General features: G+C 44.6%; 1 protein-coding gene across 8 annotated transcripts in view; it reads right to left on the minus strand.

Annotated features, from left to right (window-relative positions):
- The window catches only part of HHAT (hedgehog acyltransferase), a 176,742-nt gene extending 158,300 nt beyond the window's left edge, over positions 1-18,442 (minus strand). For 6 of the 8 annotated variants that reach the window (XM_087827883.1, XM_087827881.1, XM_087827882.1 and 3 more), the window contains exons 1-2: positions 18,350-18,442; positions 9,188-9,321 (exon numbers count right to left, since the gene is read on the minus strand). In XM_087827883.1, coding sequence (XP_087684009.1) covers positions 9,188-9,278 — 91 coding nt within the window. In that variant the 5' untranslated portion in view covers positions 9,279-9,321; positions 18,350-18,442. Of the gene's footprint in view, positions 1-9,187; positions 9,322-9,953; positions 9,978-18,307 lie in introns of those variants that run through there. The other 2 variants (XM_087827878.1, XM_087827879.1) reach the window with 2 other exon arrangements.
- Between the last annotated feature and the right edge of the window lie 1,070 nt (positions 18,443-19,512).

Consider the following 19,512-nt stretch of genomic DNA (forward strand, 5'->3'; position numbering starts at 1 on the left):
GGCATGGAAACATGTCACACTCCTTGCTCTTCCTCTCCAATTTTCTGTGAGCTAAGTTCCTGAAAATACACTGTGGGGCTGCTGGAACCGGCCCTCCCGCTTGTAACAAGGCTCACCAAGGAGAGAGAGCTTCCAGCACAGGGGCCCACAGGAGGGATTAGTGCAAATGCCCCACTTATATAGGTAATAAAAAAAATTTTATATATATATTTTTCAATCGGCACCCAAGGATACGTTTTTATTGATTTTAGAGAGAGAGGGAGAGAGAGATCTATGTGAGAAAGAAACGTTGCTCAGTTGTCTCCCACATGCACCCCAGCTGGGAATCAAACCCACAACCTGCGTATATGCCCTGACCAGGAGTAGAGCACATGACCCTTCAGTGCATGAGACAACACTCCAACCAACTGAGCCACACCAGCCAGGGCAAAACTATTTTTAAACAGGCCATTCCACACAGTGATGCTGATCATAGCCTCAAGATAGGATATGATGCTAACAAGATTATAAAATGGAATCATATCATAGTAATAAGTATGTTTATAAGGCAAACAACACAATTGGTTTAAAACAAGATATAGTAAAACTCTTCAAATACTTTTTTTTTAAATATTACAAATGTCCCTTTATCATTCAAATACTTTTTGAGGGTGTACAATAACCAGGCATGGTGTGAGATACTAGGAACGCTACAGAACAAGATTGGCATGTCTCTTGCCCTCCTGGGGCTTACTGAGCACTAACTAGGTAAGAGAGACAAGTGAAAAATAAAAAAATTCCAATAGTGCTGATGGTGCCAATGATACAGAAATAAGGAAGCTATGGAGGGTGAGTTTGGGGTGTGCATGTGATATATAGGAGGAAGCTGTGATATATAGGTGGGTATGCATGGTGTTCAAGAGTGCCCTAAGTTGAAGATACTCAGGAGTCCTCAGTATAAGGGTAGTGATGAAGCCTCCAGAAATGTTGACATCACCCAAAAAGGCACAGAGTGTACATAAAAGTGCTCAGAACAAGGAAAAACCACTGCTATTGGACCAACAGAAGTACAAAAACCACAGAAGACCAAAAGGAGCTACCCGGAAAGATCAAAGGAAAACCAGAAAGAATGGGTTACTAAAACTCAATCATCAAATGATGCTGATCTAGAGTAGAACCAAGGGGCAGATTCACACACACTAGATGCAAACAGCAGCCCAACCTCAAGCCAAAGGCAACACTGCCCCAGGAGCGACAGAAAAGGGAGGGGTCCTGAGCACTGTGCCAGGGGGCCGCATGGCACAGCTCTGCCACACACTCACATTGCATTCCACGTGACCCAGGAGGTGTGTGGAGGTGTGTGTGGTTGCAGCAGGCCCCTGGTCCTTTCTGTTACAGCTGCACACACGCCACATCGTGTGCGTGTGTGTGTGTGTGTGTGTGTGTGTGCACGTGCACAGCCTCAAGCCTAGGGAACAGCTTGCAAGCAATCAGCAAGCTACTACGATCCAACAAAGAAGTAACAGGAACCTCTGGATTCATTAATGCAAACTGGGTGGAAAACCTTTCCGCTTCTTGACTTTGCGGTTTTGGCTTCACTTTCATACACAGAGCAACCTCCAGACGTCACAGAATTATAAAGAACTGAAACAAGGCAGAAACTTGAGTTCTTTCTTCCTCCTTTTTAAAAAGAGTACATTCATAAGCAGTGAAGTTCACATGCTAAGGCCAGACTTCCCCAAGCTGGAGCACACCTCCCTCTAGTGGGAAAAAGAAATTCTGTGCAGACAGGGGAATTATGACGCAATCCTGTCCAGCAGGAGGCGCTGTCCAGCTGAAAGACTATCTCCCACACATTTATAATTTTAAAGTTTCCAGTAGTCACATTTTTTTAAAGTTTTTGAAAAATGAAATTAATTTTAGTATATTTTATTGATCTCAATATATCCAAAACATTATTTCAACATGGAATCCATATTAAACAATTGTGGATGTAAAGGAATGTTACTTTACATTCCTTTTTCTTACTAATTAATTCTTCAAAGTCCAATGAGCATGTTATCCTAACAGCACATCTCAACTTGAAGTGGCCACATTTCAAGTTCTCATTAGCCACATGTCTAATGACTACAGCAGTGGACAGTATAGCTCTAGACCAAAATTCCCCCTCGGGTTTTGGAGAATTTTTACAAATCACCCTTGTCTGATTTCTCGACACAAACAAATGCTATACAACGTACATGTTAAATTGCAATATAAATCCATTCACAACCCTTTAGGAAATCAATGTCTTGAGTTGGCCAAAAAATGCATTGCTACGGAATTCGGTTGACACAGGAGAACAGAAGGTGAGACTTGCAGCAGGAGCTCCTTCCCCAAAGAGCCCAGGCCCTCAGAAGTTCCCTGATTATACCTTCTAAGTAGGGATTTCATGCTCTCGCTCTTTGGAAGACCAGTTTTCATTGTAACTCACATATTACACTTAAGCAAGAGGATGCTGCGGAGACAGGGGAGCCCTCTCTGCCTGAGATATTTTCTCCCCACCACAGAGGCCTCACTGTAGGCGCCCTGGTTCCATTTTCCCAAAACTCAGTGCTGCACAGAAGTGCCTGAGAGCGTAGAAATGAAACAGGTTCTGCAGTTGAGCCTTCGTTACTGAATCAACTGTTGATTCTCTCTCCAACTACCCCCCAACAAAAGGATCCATCAAAACCCCATTCTACCTACTGAGTGAGAGAATTTGCATTTTAATCGCTGCCAATGGGCTCTGGTGGTAAACCATTTACTTAAAAGCTCTAACTAACCTACCCCTTTCGCCCGCAACATTTTCATGGGAAATCAGTTCTGGGGTGGGGTAGGGTAATTGGGGGGCAGTGATCGGTGAGAGAGGACGTTACACACTCAGATGGCCTCCTGTGATACAAGTCTCCGCCCGGGAGTAGCAACCCAACCGGGGCTTAAGCGTCCTGCTGCTTCTATGCATTTGAAAACTTCTAATCAGCTCCAACTGGTTCTTTAGTTTTCTAGAAAGCCTGTGGGTACAGAAGACTGTGGTAGTAAATGAGAGTAGAGAAAGGGAGCAGAAAAAGAGGCTTCTAAAGAAGAGAAAATGGAATGGTGAGCAACTCTCAAATATTCCTATAAAATACCACATAGGGGAGGGATAAGGGGCTGGTTCTTGAGATGTGGGGGCTGCTTCCCTCCTCCTGTCTCCCAACTGCCACTCGGGGAATGAAAAAGCGATTTAGAAATCCCCCAAGTAAAAGGAAACTATATATGTAAACAGGATGCCAGGCAATAAAGGACAGAAATGGTCTCAAGCCTCCCTAATAGGGCTGCTCTTCTGCGACTCACCTGAGGGATTCTGGGTCTGTCGAGGCAGCCGGCCAGGAGTGCCATTAGCATGAGAGCCCTGAGGGCGCCCGGGGCAGGAAGATGCCCCCGACTGAGATGGAAACTAAGCAAAGAGGAAGCCATAGCCCTGTGCACGGTCCCTGTATTTGATGGAACGTGGAGCACTGGCTGGGGGAGCAGGGAGTGAGGAGCTCCGAAGTCTAACACTAGGGCTGCCTCCCAGTGCCCTGCAGCCCGGGCCCTGGCCCAGGTCATTGTGAGAGTTTATTGAAAGCATTGAGAAAGCCGACTCCCTGAAAGCCGACACTCCCCTCCCCTGAGCACCATGTGGACATAGGAGGAAACTGCCAGGGAGAGCCCGAAAGGAAGGGTGGGGTGCGAGACTTGGAAACCCAGGAGGAAGGCTACTGTAAATAACACTGCTGTCTCCTATGACCCTGGTCACAGGCAACAAGAGAAACAGGGTCAGACATAGCATGAAGTTATACCAGCACACCCTCGCTCAGAGCCTCAGCTGTGCCCCAGCACCTCCTCTTAATCTGGCCATCAAGACAGTCTGTCCAGCCCTGGACTCCCGCAGGGGCTGTGCACTGGGCCCTTCCACAAAGGACAGTAAACTGAAGGGCCCCAGGTGGCCCAGCCCACAGTCAGCCAGCTCACCTGGTTCCAAGGCCAAGGTCACCTACTCAAGGCCAGGACCAGCAGCCTTTGTCTCCCCACCCTGAACTGCACCCCCTCCTTCCAGAGTTACTGGTGGGCCTGCAAAAAATAGAAAATCTCAGTATAAGCCAATAGACAGTAAATAGAAACAGCAGTCTAAGGCTTCCCCTTGCAGATGCTTCTCCGGGTTTTCACTGATGAGAACTCAACTGCTTTCATTCCAAGAACTGCACTAAATGGATGGAAACACAAGAATACAAGGCCCTCCTGTAGGCAGAGGCATTAATTCTTTCCGGGTCACCGCATGGCATACCATACCTCTCCTCAGGTTAAGTGTAAGCAGGGAGAAAGAGAAGTGTTTCTACCTCTGCTAAATCATAAAGCACAAGCTTAAAGCAGTAGGTCTGGACCAGCCACAATACTGCAAGCAGGGCACACAAGGAGAGGCCAGCAGGCACAGCAGCACCGCTGCCCCAAGTATTTCCATGTGCCTTTGAGATGCTCTGTGCTTGGTAGAGTTGGGAGGAACAAGGGCTGTTCTGTTCAGTCCCTGCTGTGGATTTACCAAGAGGTTCCATTTGACTAAGGCTCTTAACTTCAGTGTGCTGTCCCTAAGGGCCCGACGACCACCATGCCATTGCTGATGGGAGGGAGCAGTGAACAAGCTCCACGCCCTGAGAATGCAGCTATGCAGACGCCCACCAGCAGCAGTTCACTTAACAAATAAGTTTTGAGCCTCTAGTATGTTCTAGGCCCTGTATTTGCTCCAGATACAAATGTCCCCAAAAAGTTGACAGAAGAGTAATTTCCCAGTGACCTACATCTGTAATGCGAGAAAATAGCACTTTTTCCTGAATTAGAAAGTAAGACATGGAACCAGAATTCAACATTACCAGCTACACATACACTTTGGCCAGGCAGGGAGACCGGCTTCCATGAGCTGAACTGGCAAAAGCATTAGAAATAAGACATTTCTTGGGATGTGGCCAAACACTTTGGCACGGACATTAAAAGAAAAAGCATAAAAGATAAAGAAGCTTTAGGCTCTGGAGAGAAGAGTAATAAGTCAAACAGCATGAGAGCCTCTGAATCAGTTGAGGACCAGAAAAATGTTGTACTAGCCACAGAAGGATCTCCTCCCACCCCATCCCTGTAGCTACTGTGACTCAGAAAGGAAAAATTTAATTCCAGTGGGATAAGTTTTAACGTTTTTTTAAAATATATTTTTTATTGATTTCAAAGAGAGAAGAGAGAGATAGAAACATCAATGATGAGAGTCATTGATCAGCTGCCTTCTGCACGCTCCCTACTGGGGACTGAGCCTGCAACTCACGTATGTGCCCTGACCGGGAATCGAACCCAGATCTCTTGGTTCATGGGTTGATGCTCAACCACTCAGCAACAATGGCTGGGCAAATTTTAAAGTTTAATAGTAGAATAGACAAAAGGGCTTCACCTTTAAAGCAAGGTACTTTAGGAAATTAAATTATCCATAAATACAAGAGTGGCAGAATAGAATGAAATATTGGAACTAGAGTTTAAACCCAGTTCTATTATTTATTTGATGTGTGAACTTGGACAAGTTATATTTTCAGCCTCGGTATCCTCCTCTGGGTAAAGTATAACACCAACTGTGGTAGAGAGACTCCAAAGATAGCCACTACCAATCCCCTGTACATACGCTCTACTCCAGCCATAAAGAGGTATAGTCTTTCCTTCCCTTAAATCTGACTGGCCCTGTGATTTACTTTAACCAATAAATGAGGCAGACGGGACCCACACAACTTCCCAGGTTGGGCTTTAAGAGATCTGAAGCCCCTAGTTTTGTGTACTTGCAACACTCCCTCTTGGAACTCAGCTGTCCTGTTATGAGAAATGTAAGCCATGTGGAGAGTTACTTAGAAAGAACCACAGCACTCCAGTTGACAGGCCCCAGCTGAACTTTTGGCTGACAGCCAGCCATGTGAGTGAACTGTCGTGGATATCTCAGCCTAGTGGAGTCACCATATGACAGCCCCAGGTAACAACACATGAAACAAAAGAACAGCCCAGCTAAGTCAAGTCCAGGTTTATTAAAAACAAAGTCTCACCAAACACAAAAATCAATCAGTGAAATCAATCACATCAATAGGTTAAGAAAGAGAAATTATATGATCATATCAATATATGCACAAAAACCAGTTGACAAAATCCAACACTCATTTATGATTAAAACTCTCAGCAAATTAGAAATAGAGGGAAACTTCTTCAACTAGATACAGAACATCTACAAAAATCTACAGCTAACATTATACTTAATAATGAGAAATTAGAAGCTTTCTCGCTAAGGAAAAAGGATAGCATGTCCCTCTCACCACGCTTTTTCAATATCATGCTGCAAGTACTGACTAATGCAATAAGACAAGAAAACAAAATAAATCATACACAGAATGGAAAGGAAGAAATAAAACTGTCTTTGTATGCAGATAACATGACTATTATGAAGGAAATCCAAATAACTGACCCCCCAAAAATCTCTGGAATAACAAATTAGAGCAAGGCTGTATGATACAAAATTAATATACAAAAGTCAATTGTTTTCTTATGCATCAGCAATGAACGAGTGGAATTTGAAATTAAAAACACAGTATCATTTATATTAGCTGTCCCCAAAATGAAATACTTAAGTATAAATCTAGCAAATATGTACAAGTTATATGAGGAAAACTAGAAAACTCTGATAAAAGAAATCAAAGAAGAACTACTGTTAAGATGTCAGTTATTCCAAACTTGATCTACAGATTCAGTGCAATTTCAATCAAAATCCCTGCAAGCTATCTTATGGATATTGACAAATTGATTTTAAAGTTTATATGAAGAGGCAAAAGATCCACACTAGCCAACACAATATTGAAGGAGAAGAACAAAGTCAGCAAACTAATACCACTCAACTTTGAGACTTAATATAAAGCCTCAATACTCAAAAGCATGTGGTATTGGTGAAAGAATTGACAAACAGATCCATGAAACAGAACAGAAATCCCAGAAATAGACCCACATAAATATAATCAACTAACCTTTGACAAAGGAGCAAAGGTAATACAATGGAGAAAGACAATCTTTTCAACGAATGGTGCTGGAACACCATTCCATGGCTGTTCATTCACATACCAAAAAATGAATCCAGACATGGTCTATATACCCTTCACAAAAATTAACTCAAAAATGAGTATCATAGATCTTAATATAAAATGCAACACTATAGAACTCCTAGAAGATAACATAGAAAAGACTCTAGATAACCTTGGCTATCACGACTTCTTAGATACAGCACCAAAGGCACAATCCATGAAAGGAAAAATTGATAAGCTGGACTTATTAAAATTAAAATTTCTGTTTTATAAATGACACTGTCAAGAGAATGAGAAGACAAGCCACAGCCTGAAGAAAATATATGCAAAAGACTTATCTGATAAAGGGCTGTTATCCAAAACATGCAACAACAAAAAACTATTAAAATTCAAGGATAACAAAATGAACAACCCAATTACAAACTGGCCAAAAACTTGACAAACACCTGACCAAAGAAGATATATTAATGGGAAATGAGCCTATGAAAAGATGTTCCACACCATATGTCACCAGGAAATGCAAATTAAAATAATCAGGTACCATTACACACCTATTAGAATGGCCAAAATACAGAACACTGACAACACCAAGTGCTGACAAGGATGTGGAGCAACAGGAACTCATTCATTGCTGGTGGGAATGCAAAATGACACAGCCACTTCGGAAGACAGTTTGGCAGTTTCTTATAAAATTAAAAATACTGTCACCATACAACTCAACCATTGCTCCTCGGTACTTACTCAAAAGAACTGAAAACTTAAGTCCACACAGGATACCGCACATAGATGTTTATAGCATCTTTATTCATTACCAGCCCTGGACCACAGTTCTTTTGGAGGTTGTTTCTGCAGCCTAGCCTGTCTTCTAAATAATATACCATCTCAATGGGCTGTTCTAAAGATTGAAGGAGACATAAAATGCCTAGATATAGAGTAGATTACATAAAATGCTTAGACACAGAGTAGGTTAGCTCTTTCCACATGGGCCCTGGGAGCTCAGAGGCTCCAGACGGGGAATGATGCCTTGACCCAACAACACTCCTCATCTACTTTAGATGATCAGTCTCGGCACCCACACCCATGGCTTTGAGAGAGACATATGTAGAGTGGGAGAAAAGTTAATCCTGGCAATGCATAAGGAGGTGGGGGCTGAGGGCCAAGCACTCTCAGCTGTGCTTTCCAAACCCTACGTTTGCCATTTTAAGTGACCACAACTACAGATTCCCCTGCCTTAAGAGAAAGCCTTAGCTCCTCAGCTGAATATATAAGATCTTTCACGCTCTATCCCTACTTTTTTATCTAAGCTCAATTCTTGCCACTCTCCCTTTGCACTCTATACTCCAGTCCTAGTGAGTGGTTTGTAGTAACCAGATCATGCTATGTTTTCTCACACCCAGTGGCACTGCACACACTTATCCACTTGCCTGCAAACTCATCTCTGTCCACAGATCCTCTGCCCTTCTCATCTGGCTGACTCCTGTTCTTCCTTAAGTAGCATATGGCCACCAAACTAAAGACAGTATTTCCCAGCCTCCCGGTTGTGGCCACAAAACTCAGTTCTGGCCAACTGGATGTGAGAAGTCATAAGGGTACCTAGTCAAGCTGCCCTTAAAGGAAAGGAGGGTTCCCAACCTTCTTCCAGTGGGCTGGAATGTAGACTTGGTGATGTCTCCTCTTCAAAATACACACAAGAGTACTAAAGACAGAGGAGCAAGAAGAGGAAAGGGGTCTGGGCCTCCAACACCATGAGGTGCCTACAGATGTCTGCAAGGAGTGATGGTGAGAGAGAAATGTCAGAGGTTACTGCGAATTATGAATGGAAATCTCCTCATGGCCTTCAATAGCCATTGAATCAAACCCTCCTATTACAAAAGACTAGCCACAGGATCACCTAAGAGATTCAGGATTAGGGTGGAAAACGCCACTGACTCAGGCCATTGAGTCAAACTGTCCAAGAAAAGGGGAAAGCAAAGTGGGGCCCAACTCATCCCAAGAGCATGAGACCATCTTCCTGAATCTTCCACCTCTGAGCACTCCCTCCTACCTTCATTTCTGGATACAAGTTCAGAAAAGTGGGGACTTACCTCTGGAGGTTTTGTAAACTTCATAGAAAGAATAGAAGTGGAAGCCTAGTGAAGCAAGCACGTAAAAAGACAGTTCCCATCGGGGTAGCATTGCTTCTTGTGGCAAAAGGTCCTGATGCCCAAGTTGAGAGTTTCTAGACAGAGAAACAGAAATAAAAACATTAAGCCATGGACATGACACTAGAACACAGAACATTACCACCAGTCACTTTAATAGTTCTCCCAGGGACCCGTCACTATTCAGGGTGATACAGATACGACCTCCTGCCAGTTACCTTACACGCACCCAGCAGTCCAGGTGGGCCGTTCTTTCCATCTGAGCTCCTGCAGCCCCATCTGCCTCCCATCATAGTGTACACCAGACAGTTCTGTCCTCACTGCCTGACACACCTATCTGTCCCCATGGAGTGGACCTTTAGGAAGCAGGGACCATGGTCTCTGAGTCACCAGCACCTAGCACAGGGCATGTGATCTAGCAAGAAGGGAGTACAAATTGCTCCATGAATTAAAAATAGCTTCAAAAGCCTGAGCAAAAGCAAAGCACAAATCATCTCCAGCCTCTACTGTAATAAGTACTATTTACAGATTACCTATGCCAAGAAAGCACTTCACAAGCATCACCTCATTTAATCTTCATGACAATTCTTTGAGGTTAGTCATTCTGGTATCCTCATTTAACACAAGAAAAAACCCAGGCCCAGAAAGGTCAAGAAACCTGCCCCAAATCACACAGCTAGTAAGCATCTGAGCTGAGGTTCATACCCACCAAGTGTAACTCCAGAGCCTTCCCTCAGCCACCTCCCTCTTCTTACAGAGGGCATCAGGTTCATTTTTTCCCAACATCTATGATGAAATCAATCCATCAGGAAAGTTAGAAGGTAATATAAGCTACATAAATGCAAAAGAATTTGTTATGTATAATTTAGATACCCCCTTAAGAAGCAAAGAAAAACTGAAAATTAACTAGATGTAATAAAAATACACATGAAATGCCTAACTCGTACATTCCTTAAAAGATTTACTCAAGATCAATTAAACCAAACCAACTGAGCTCAGATATAAGAGGGGAAAGTCAGCAGTTACATAGAGATAAGGGCTGAGTAAAACTGAAATAGTTCTAAATTTAGGAACAAATGAGCATTCTGGAAACCACGAAGCAATAAAAGCAAAGGAGCTCATGCCCACTGAAATGACGGCGGTTTTGGAGAAAATGAAATGGCAGGGCAATCTTCTAGCACATTCAAAAAAACTGCTGAGACTTTTGCTCTTTTCCAGGGTCCAATTTAATGAAACTGAAACCTATTCTACAGAATGTGAATTACATGACTTTTGCCAGAAAACCCAAATCTAGACACATCATGTCTTCTAACATCTCGGTTTTCTCCAAACCCTATTAAAGAGTCTTAGAAAGAGTCTCATTCTTCTACTCACATAATACTAAGGGGCAACACTTCTCCAAACCCAGAAGAATGATTGGACAGATCGGAGGAGGTCTGCTGAACTGGGCAAAAAGTGGAATTACAGAATATTTTAGCATACTGCTGCTTCAATATATGCACCGAAATGTCATATTACATGTCACTGCATAGGAAGCCATCCCAACACAGTGGCTAAAACATAGGCCTGTCCTTCCTCTTTATTCTGTGGGATGGCAATCTAGGCACTTCTGCTGATCTCACCTGGCATCACTTATGACTAAGTCACACCATGGCTCAAAGGGGACGGGAGGGGGGAGGGGCAGCAAGATGACCTCGCCCACACGTCTGGCATTTGGTGCCACCTGCGTCACTCCTCCATGTGGACACTCATCCTCCAGGAGTCTAGCGCCTTCACAGCACGGTGGCTTCAGGGTTTCAAAAGAACAAAAGCAAGAGGTGCAAGGTCGCTGAGGTACAGGCTTCAGAATTCACAGGACATTCTGCTGGTCAAAGCAAATCAAAAGGCCAGGCCAGATTCAAGAGGGAGGAGAGAAGAGATTCCGTCTCTTTAGGGGAGGAGCAGCAGTGGCCCCTTAAAAGGGGGGCGGGGACATGGCCTACCACACCAGAACGTCAGAGTTCCTGATAAATCAAATCTGGAAAGTTAGTGGAAAAACTACATTTCACAATGGGCCTTTATTATATAAAATGTCAAAAGGGGAGCAGAGAGGGAGGGAGGGAGAGAGAGAAAATGAAAAAATAATTGTGCTCCCAAATCAGAGTTTCAAAATCAGTAGGGACCTTATTGTCATCTCGTCTAATCTCCAACGGATCTGGGAATTCCATTGACAATAACCTGCTGGGCGATTTCCAGGAACTTCAAAAGGAAGGGAAACTATGCTTCTAAGCAGTTCTGATTCTTGCCCTGGTTTTTTTCCTTAAACTAAGTCCAAGTCTGGCCCTCTGTTTCTAAAAAACCTTCTGCCACTAGTCCTATTGCACCTTCTGGAACTAAAGGCATGAGGCAGGATAATGTGATGGTTTGGAGGATGACACTGGAGTCAGACTGCCAAAGTTTGAATCCCAGATTTGCTACTTCCTAGCTGTGTGCCCTAGGTCAAGTTGCATAACCTCTCTGTGCCACAATTTCCTCATCTGTAACGCAGGGAAAATAGCAACTCTCAGAGGGTTGCTGTGAGAACTAATGAGTTTACAAAATATAGTGTGTTGGGCATAGTAAGCTATGAAATGTGTATTCTTATTGTTTTAAATATTATCGATATTACTCTAAAAAGGCTTAATAATACTCCCTCAAATATTTAAAGATAATTAGTGCCACCCACTCCATCCCAAGCCCTCTTCCAGGACAAACATCCACAATGCCTTCAACCATTTTTTCAATGACTTGGTTCCCAGGCCCTTTACCATTCCGTCAGCTGTCCCTTTACCATACAGGTACCTAGAGCTGAACCCAGAACTCCAGATGTGGCAGAGTGAGAGGAAGGTAAGATCTCACTTCTCTTTTTTCAGAAACTATACTTCCAATAATAAAATCTTATGCTCATTTCTTCAACAAATATTAATGAGCTCTTACTGAAAATCAAGAACTGCTCTTTGTGGAGATAAAGTATAAAAATTTTATCTGTGAGCTTCCCCCAAATATGACTCCCCAGAAATGTCCATGGGCTAATCCCCGGAACCTGTAAATAGATGACCATACACGGCAAGGGGACTTTGCAGATGGGATGAAGTTAAAGATCTTGAGATAGAGACATTATCCCTGATTATCCACGTGGGCCCAATGTAGTCACAAGGATCCTTCAGAGGGAGGAAGAAGGGTCGGAGACAGAGAAGAGGTCATGATGGGAGCAGAGGTTAGAGTGATGGGCTTCCAGGAACGAAGGAATGCAGAAGGCATCGGAAAGCATCGACAGAACAGACCTCTCACCCCCACCCCCCGCCTCCAGAAGGAATGCACCCTGCACACCCACTTGGACTCTGACCTCCAGAGCTGTAAATACGTTTGTGCCGGCTTAAGCCACTAAGTCTGTGGTCATTTGTTAGGAAGCAACAGGGAACTAATGCACCGTCCCTGCCTCATGTGAGGAAACTCCTTAACTGAAAGGATCTATATAAAACATCAGACTATTTTAATCCAATTGTTATAAAGTTCAATTGCAAGAAAATTAAATCTGAAAACAAAACGTTGTATTCAGTTCTCACCTTAGCTTTTTTTTTTTTGGCTTCTCCCTCACACTGATATTAATCTTAACATCAAACATAACTCTAAGTCTTTTTATATGAACCGCCCTTAAGCCAGATGTGTGCTGCTGAAGATCGGCGATAAGGAGTCGGTTTTACAAATCCCTCACTCAGAAGAGCCACGGATGTGATACTGTATTCTTTCCCCTGAAAATTCTCAGCCTGTTTTAAACCTCTTGCATCACCAAGAATTATGCCCATCACCTTAGACTCCCCAGATTAGGAGCATCTGAATGAACCAAATAGTTGACAATATTTTAAGTAAAGTTTGTATTAAAATATACTTTAAAGAAAAAAGTGTAAGGTTTTCAAAAAGCGGACTCACTCCAGTAATCACCGCTCAGATTAAAAATTAAATGCCTGAAGCCCCTTCTGTCCTTTCCTTTAAGTCCTGACCACTCGCCGGACATTTATCCCCCTGGTTTATTTACTTTTGCCCATTTTTGAACTTCACGTAAGTGGAATCACATAGAACTTCCTCCGTTGTGTCTTTTTGCTTAGCTCTGGGTTTGTGAAGTTCATCCACGTTGGGTGTGAGGCAGTAGTCTGTTACTGTAGAGTGTTGCATTGTGTAAACAATTTATTTAGGCTTCTATCCACCCTACTACTGATGAACACATGGGCTGCTCCACCTTGGGGCCACTATGAATAACACTGTTCTGCATAGTTTTACATGACTCCCGGAGGCCTTCCTGTTGGGCGTTTACCTGAGAATGGAGGAGCTGGGTCATAGATGTGTATGTACAGCTTCAGTAAGTGACAGCACAATTCCCAAAACAGTTATACTGATTTCCATGCCCATGAGCAATGAGCGCTCCAGTCTGTCACATCCTAACCAGCACTGAGCGTCGACAGCCTCTTTCATTTTAGCCTCTCTGCTGAGCATATACTGGTATCTCATTGTAGTTTTAATTAGCCTTTCCCTGATGACTAATGAGGTTAGCCACCTTTTCACATTTCTTGGGAATGTGGAGATGCTCTTTTCTGAAGTGACCTGCCATGTTTCTATTTGACTGTCCATCTTTTTGATAATGTAGACGTTCTTTCCACATTCTGGGTATGAGTTCTTTATTGGATCCATGTATCCCATTCTGTAGCACGCCTTCTCACTCTCTTTATGGGATCTTTAGATGAGCACAGGTTCTTACCAATATTTCCCTTTATAATTAGTGCTTTTTGTGGCCCATTCAATAAACCTTTGTCCCTGGGTCATAAAGATACTTCACTTCGCGTTCTTCCAGAAGCTTTCTTGAGCTAGCGCTCACATTTCGCTGTATGGTGTATCTAGATTAATTTCTGTACATGGAATGAGGTGGGTCAAGATTCATTTTTGTCCATATGGACATCCAATTGGCCCAGCACCGTTTACTGAAAAGGCTGTCCTTTCTCCTCTGCACTGCAGTGTCACCTATCATATGTGTGAGCCTGCTTATGGATTCTCTACTCAGTCCCATTGTCTGTGTAGCTTGGTGCCAATACCATCCTTACATACTATATATTGATCTAGTAGCTTAACTCATTCATCTTTGGTCTTTTTCTTAGATTGTCTAGAATTTCCAAATAAATTTTCAAATTGGCTCATCAATGCTTCTTTTTGAAAAAAAAAAAAAAAAATCTGCTGGGATTTTGATTGGGACTGTACTGAATCTATAGATTTATTTGTGGAGCAATGACATACCCTCCATTATTTTATATCTTTCAATTCTCTCAATGTTTTAGCTTGCAAGGAATTTTTATCATGAATGGATGCTGAATTTTAGCAAATAACTTTTCTCCTTTATTCTGTGTATGTGGTTAAAGTACATTTATTGGTTTTTCTAATGTTAATTTGCATTCCTGGAATAAGTCCAACTTGGTCATGGTTTAATATCCTTTTTATACATTGTTAGATTTCATTTACCAATACATCATTTTAAGACTTTTGCATATTTTTGTGAGAGTGTGATGTCCTTATCAAGCTTTGGAAACAAGGTTATGCCGGCCTTCTAACAGCAGCCAGGGAATGTTCCCTTCTATCTCTCTCTTTTTTTTAATGTTTGTAATATTTCACAAGTGAAGCCATCGGGGCCTGGAAATTTTGCTATGGAAAGGATTTTAACTATAATTTAATTTCTTGAATAGACAGAGAATTATTCAAATATTCTAGTTCTTATGTCTTAGGTGAGGCATTTTATTCAAAAAGCTTGTCTATTTTACATAAATTCCCAAATGTATTACCATAAAATTGTTCAGAATAACAACCTAAGATCTTATTTTTTTAAATGTCTGTGGGAAATGTAGTGATAACTCTTTTTTCTTCCATACACTGGGACTACCGTACACCATTTAGGTTCTCTCAAAAAAAAAAACAAAAAACAAACAGGCTGTCATGCACTATATGACACTCCTCCACTGTCACACGAACATGTTCCACTGAAGGAGTAGAGCAGGCAGAGAACATAAACAATCCAGCAACTCCCTCTAAACAGTTTTTATCACCAGAAACAACTGTGAACCTGAGCACTAACTAGAGAAGGAAACAGCTATTAGTAATGACCTCGGGTGGCCAGCGAGAACTCAGAAGAAAAACAACCGCTAGGCGGGGTGTGTAACTTAGGACACCCTCCCAGGTATCCATAGGGAGAATGGACTTAAAAATGTTTTTCTCATACATTTTTATTTTCATAAACCTCTAACTGAAATTCAGGATTTCATTTGGTTCTAAATGTGGACAACAAACCACACCAGTAAGAGCAACTTTGGTGACATTGTCACCAGTAAGAGTCACAGATATTTTCATATCACAGCGCTGCTGTTGCAAATATTGCAAAATATCATTTACGTGGGCATCACTACTCTTAAATTATGACAGTTATTTCAAACAGTACTGAATTTTGTTACTTAATGCCTTAAGAAAGAAACATCAAATACTCTATTACAGATTTGGTTTTTTCACACAATTTTGAAAACTTAGTTTCAATATAATTTTAACTCTCTGAATATATATAATTTTTAAATTCTCACCTGAGGACATACTTAGAAAGAGGGAAGGAGGGAGAGAGAGAAAGGCACCAATGTGAGAAACATCGATCGGACAGAACCCACAACCCAGACGTGTACCCTGATGTGGAATCGAACTGGCAACCTTTCAGAGCATAGGATGACATTCAACCAACTGAGCCACTCCGATCAGGCTATTTTTTAATACTACATTACACTTTATTGTGATAGGTTGGCTGAGGTATATGTGGAAACTTAGAACAATTTAAATAATGTTTCTTTTGGTGACTAGAGTATATGACAGGAAAAGAGGGGTACATTTAAAAGATGATATTTTACACAGAGTCCTTGTAAAATATTACTTTCCAAGAAGATCGTTTAAATGTACTTTACCAAGTAGGCCTCATTTATACAATGAGTTAGACCAGTCTTATTTGAGATGTAAACATACACTCTGAAGAATGAATTGGGACCTATGCATGGAGAAGCAAGTAGGGCCATTTATTTCAGAACCCAGGATGCATTTATATACAACTGGACATGCCAACGAATATAGCACAAGTTAGATGGGTTCTTTCTACCCATTCACCACAAAGCTGGTAGTCTGCATCTCAATTGTACTTGATAAATATGATGCCTAAGTACAATTTACTTTACCACGGTTATGCTGATAATTATTTGTGTCTCCTCTTGGAAGTGCAAACTAAAACTTTTGGCTTATGACTCTGGCTTATTGTCATTCAAGTTTCCCTATGAATATTTTTTAATGCCTTTTAAAAATACGCTGCCCCAGACTCCAAAGAGGTCCACGGCACACAAAAAAGACAAAGAACCCCTACAAGAAATCAAGGACTTCATCCAAGCCAGGGAATTCCAATGCAACACCTCAGGAGTGCTTCCCGTTAGCCAGGCCCTGGCTGGAAGCAGGAGACACACAGGTAAGGCCCACCCTGGCTGGTGCCTGATGTTATCTGCAGAGTTCCCACCAACATCTAACCACCCACAAAAATGACTGCTCTCTCCGGAGACTTGGCCTTCACCCTGTTAGTTGGTATAACCTGCTTTCCAAGGAGGGAGTAAAGTAAACAGGAGGGAAAGCACAGGCTTTAATCCAAAAAGAGGAACACTCCCAACATTTACCAGTTTGTGGCTTTGGCATCTCCTCTGAGCCTTTCTTTATTCTCCTGTAAAAATGGACAACACTACCTATCCTTTCCAGTTGCCAGGAGGTTTAGAAAGAAAGAATGTAAAGCATCTGACAAGTACATTGTCTCTGTGAATATTAGTTGAATCTTTCAGGTCAAGACTGCCCTTACCCGACACGTAATCACAGTTAGGGACTGCCACAGGGAAAGGAGGGGGCGAAGTATAGGAAAGATGGAACATAAAGAATGGAAGGGAGCCCTGGCTGGTTTGGCTCAGTGGGTGTTGGCCTGCAGACTGAAGGGTCGTGGGTTCGATTCCTGATCAAGGTCAGCTACTTCGGTTGCTGGCTCCATCCCTGACCCCAGTCGGGCCTGGTGCAGGAGGCAACCAATCCATGTGTCTCTCTCACGTCCATGGCTCTCTCTCTCTCCCTTCCACTCTCTCTAAAAATCAATGGAAAAAATATTCTCGGGTGAGGATTTAAAAAAAAAAAAAAGAATGGGAGGGAAGGGGGAAAAAATCATACTTATTCTTCAAATTCCAGTATAAAAAGCAACCCCTCCTCCGTGAGGCCTGCCCTCTGTGCTCCTGTGTTCCCACAGCACTTACAACACAGAAGCGAACGCCCAGCTCTGCGAATGAATGAATGAATGAGTGAATGAGTGAATGAATGAGTGAGTGAGTGACTGAGTGACTGAGTGACTGAGTGAATGAATGCACGAATGACACACAACAGAAAGTAAACAATGAGTCTCTCCCCCTACAATGCGGACCGGCGAGGGTGCCCAGCCACTAGTCTGACTGCCCGGACCCAAGAGCCACGAACCAAAAACACAGCACATATCCTAACTCAATGCCCCCCTCGGGCCCGTCGCGCCCACCGTGGCCGGGATCGCGCGGAGGAGGCCCTTTCCACACCAAGACCAGTGCCATCTAAAGGCTGGATTTGGAAGAAGAGAGGGACACAGAGTAGAAAGCAAAAGGCATCTCTAACTTTGGGGGTCACTGGAGGCGCAGCCATCAGGCAGGGGCACTTCTCTTACTGCCCAGGGGACCAGCGTCCGCAATTCCCCGCAACAGGGAGGAAAACGCGGGACGCAGCCCGGGCGAGGGGCCGCTGGCAGGGCCGCGCGTGGACCCCGCCGGCGGGCGCACGGCCACGGTCCCGGCGCCTTTGTCTCCACCGCAGGACCAGGCGCTTCCTCGGTGCCCTCGGGCGCGCACGCGGGAGCCGGGGTAGGAAACGGAAAGTATCCGGTGCATTTCTTTTTTGTGTCAACCGAGTCCCCGAAGCAAAAAAAAAAAAAAAAGTCACCTAAAACGTCCCCGGGGCCCGCTGCGGTCGCCAGCTACCCACCTCCGGGCTGTCCCGGGCGGCGGCGGCGGCCACGCGCGCCCCGGGTTCCCAACACCCGTGTCCGCACTTCCGAGTCCCGGCGGCGGCGGCGGCGGCGTTGGCGGAGGGGCTCCCGGAGGCCGCCCTCTTCCCGGCGCGGCCGTTGCCGGAGCAGCCCCGCGCGCGCGCTCGGAGCACGTCCCGCCCCCGGGCGGCGCGCCCTGGGCCCGGCGGGCGGCCGGCGGGGGGCGGCGCTGCGGCGCGGGGGCGAGCGGGCGCGCTCCGGGAGGGCACCGCGGGGGGGGCGGCCCGCCTCGCCGCCCTGCCTGCGCCCCGCGTCGGCCGGCGGGGCCCCGACTGCGCTCGCGCCTGGGCTCCGGGCTCCGGGCTCCGGGCTCCGGGCTCCGGGCTCCGGGCTCCGGGCTCCGGGCTCCGGGTCCTGTGCAGAGCTGCGCGCGGGCCTCTCCCCCACCCGCGTGTCAATTGCAGGCCTGGGGGGTTGGGAGCGGAAGTCACCTGGAACTCGAGGCGACTTGTACATCCCACCCTCGTGGTCCCCGTTGCGTTTTGTAGGCACAAGGAGGCAGCCTGGTGGCGTGGAAGGAAGGGGGGCTTTGCCGCCCTGGGTGCTCCCGAGCTGGCCCTGTGAGCTCAGCCCGTGCGCCTCCCTGTCCTCAGTACAGCAGAAATAAGCTCCCCTGCTTTCCTGGAGAATTAGAGCGACAAGCAAACGGCACGCCCTGGAGGAACTGGGAGACAGCTTGGAAAGCTGATCGCCGCCGCGGAACGTGCGCCGGCGGTTTCGAATGGCTTCTGCAGGACTGGAGGTCCCAAGCTGCCTCAATGGGATGTAGCTGGCAAAGGGACTTGATGCCAAGGGGCAGAGGCCTCCAGCGCCACACCTGCAGAATTCCATAGACTCACCTGAGCAGGAAAATCACGTAGGCTCTTGTTAAAACCACAGGCATCTGGATCTCTCTTCAGACCAAAGAAATCGGACTCCCCGGGGATGGGTGGCTCAAGTGACCTGCCTCAGACAGGTCAATGTCATAACTGCCTGGGGCAGCAGGAATAACAGGCTGTGCTCTGAGAAGTTTAAATTAGACTCATTGAAATAGTCCAGGAGATCCTTTTTGTGATTGCAGATTTCTCTGGGAAACCAGACTAGAAACTCTCTGAGAACT

Source organism: Miniopterus natalensis, chromosome 19 (genome assembly GCF_054644295.1).
Source record: "Miniopterus natalensis isolate mMinNat1 chromosome 19, mMinNat1.hap1, whole genome shotgun sequence".
Lineage (NCBI taxonomy): Eukaryota > Metazoa > Chordata > Mammalia > Chiroptera > Miniopteridae > Miniopterus > Miniopterus natalensis.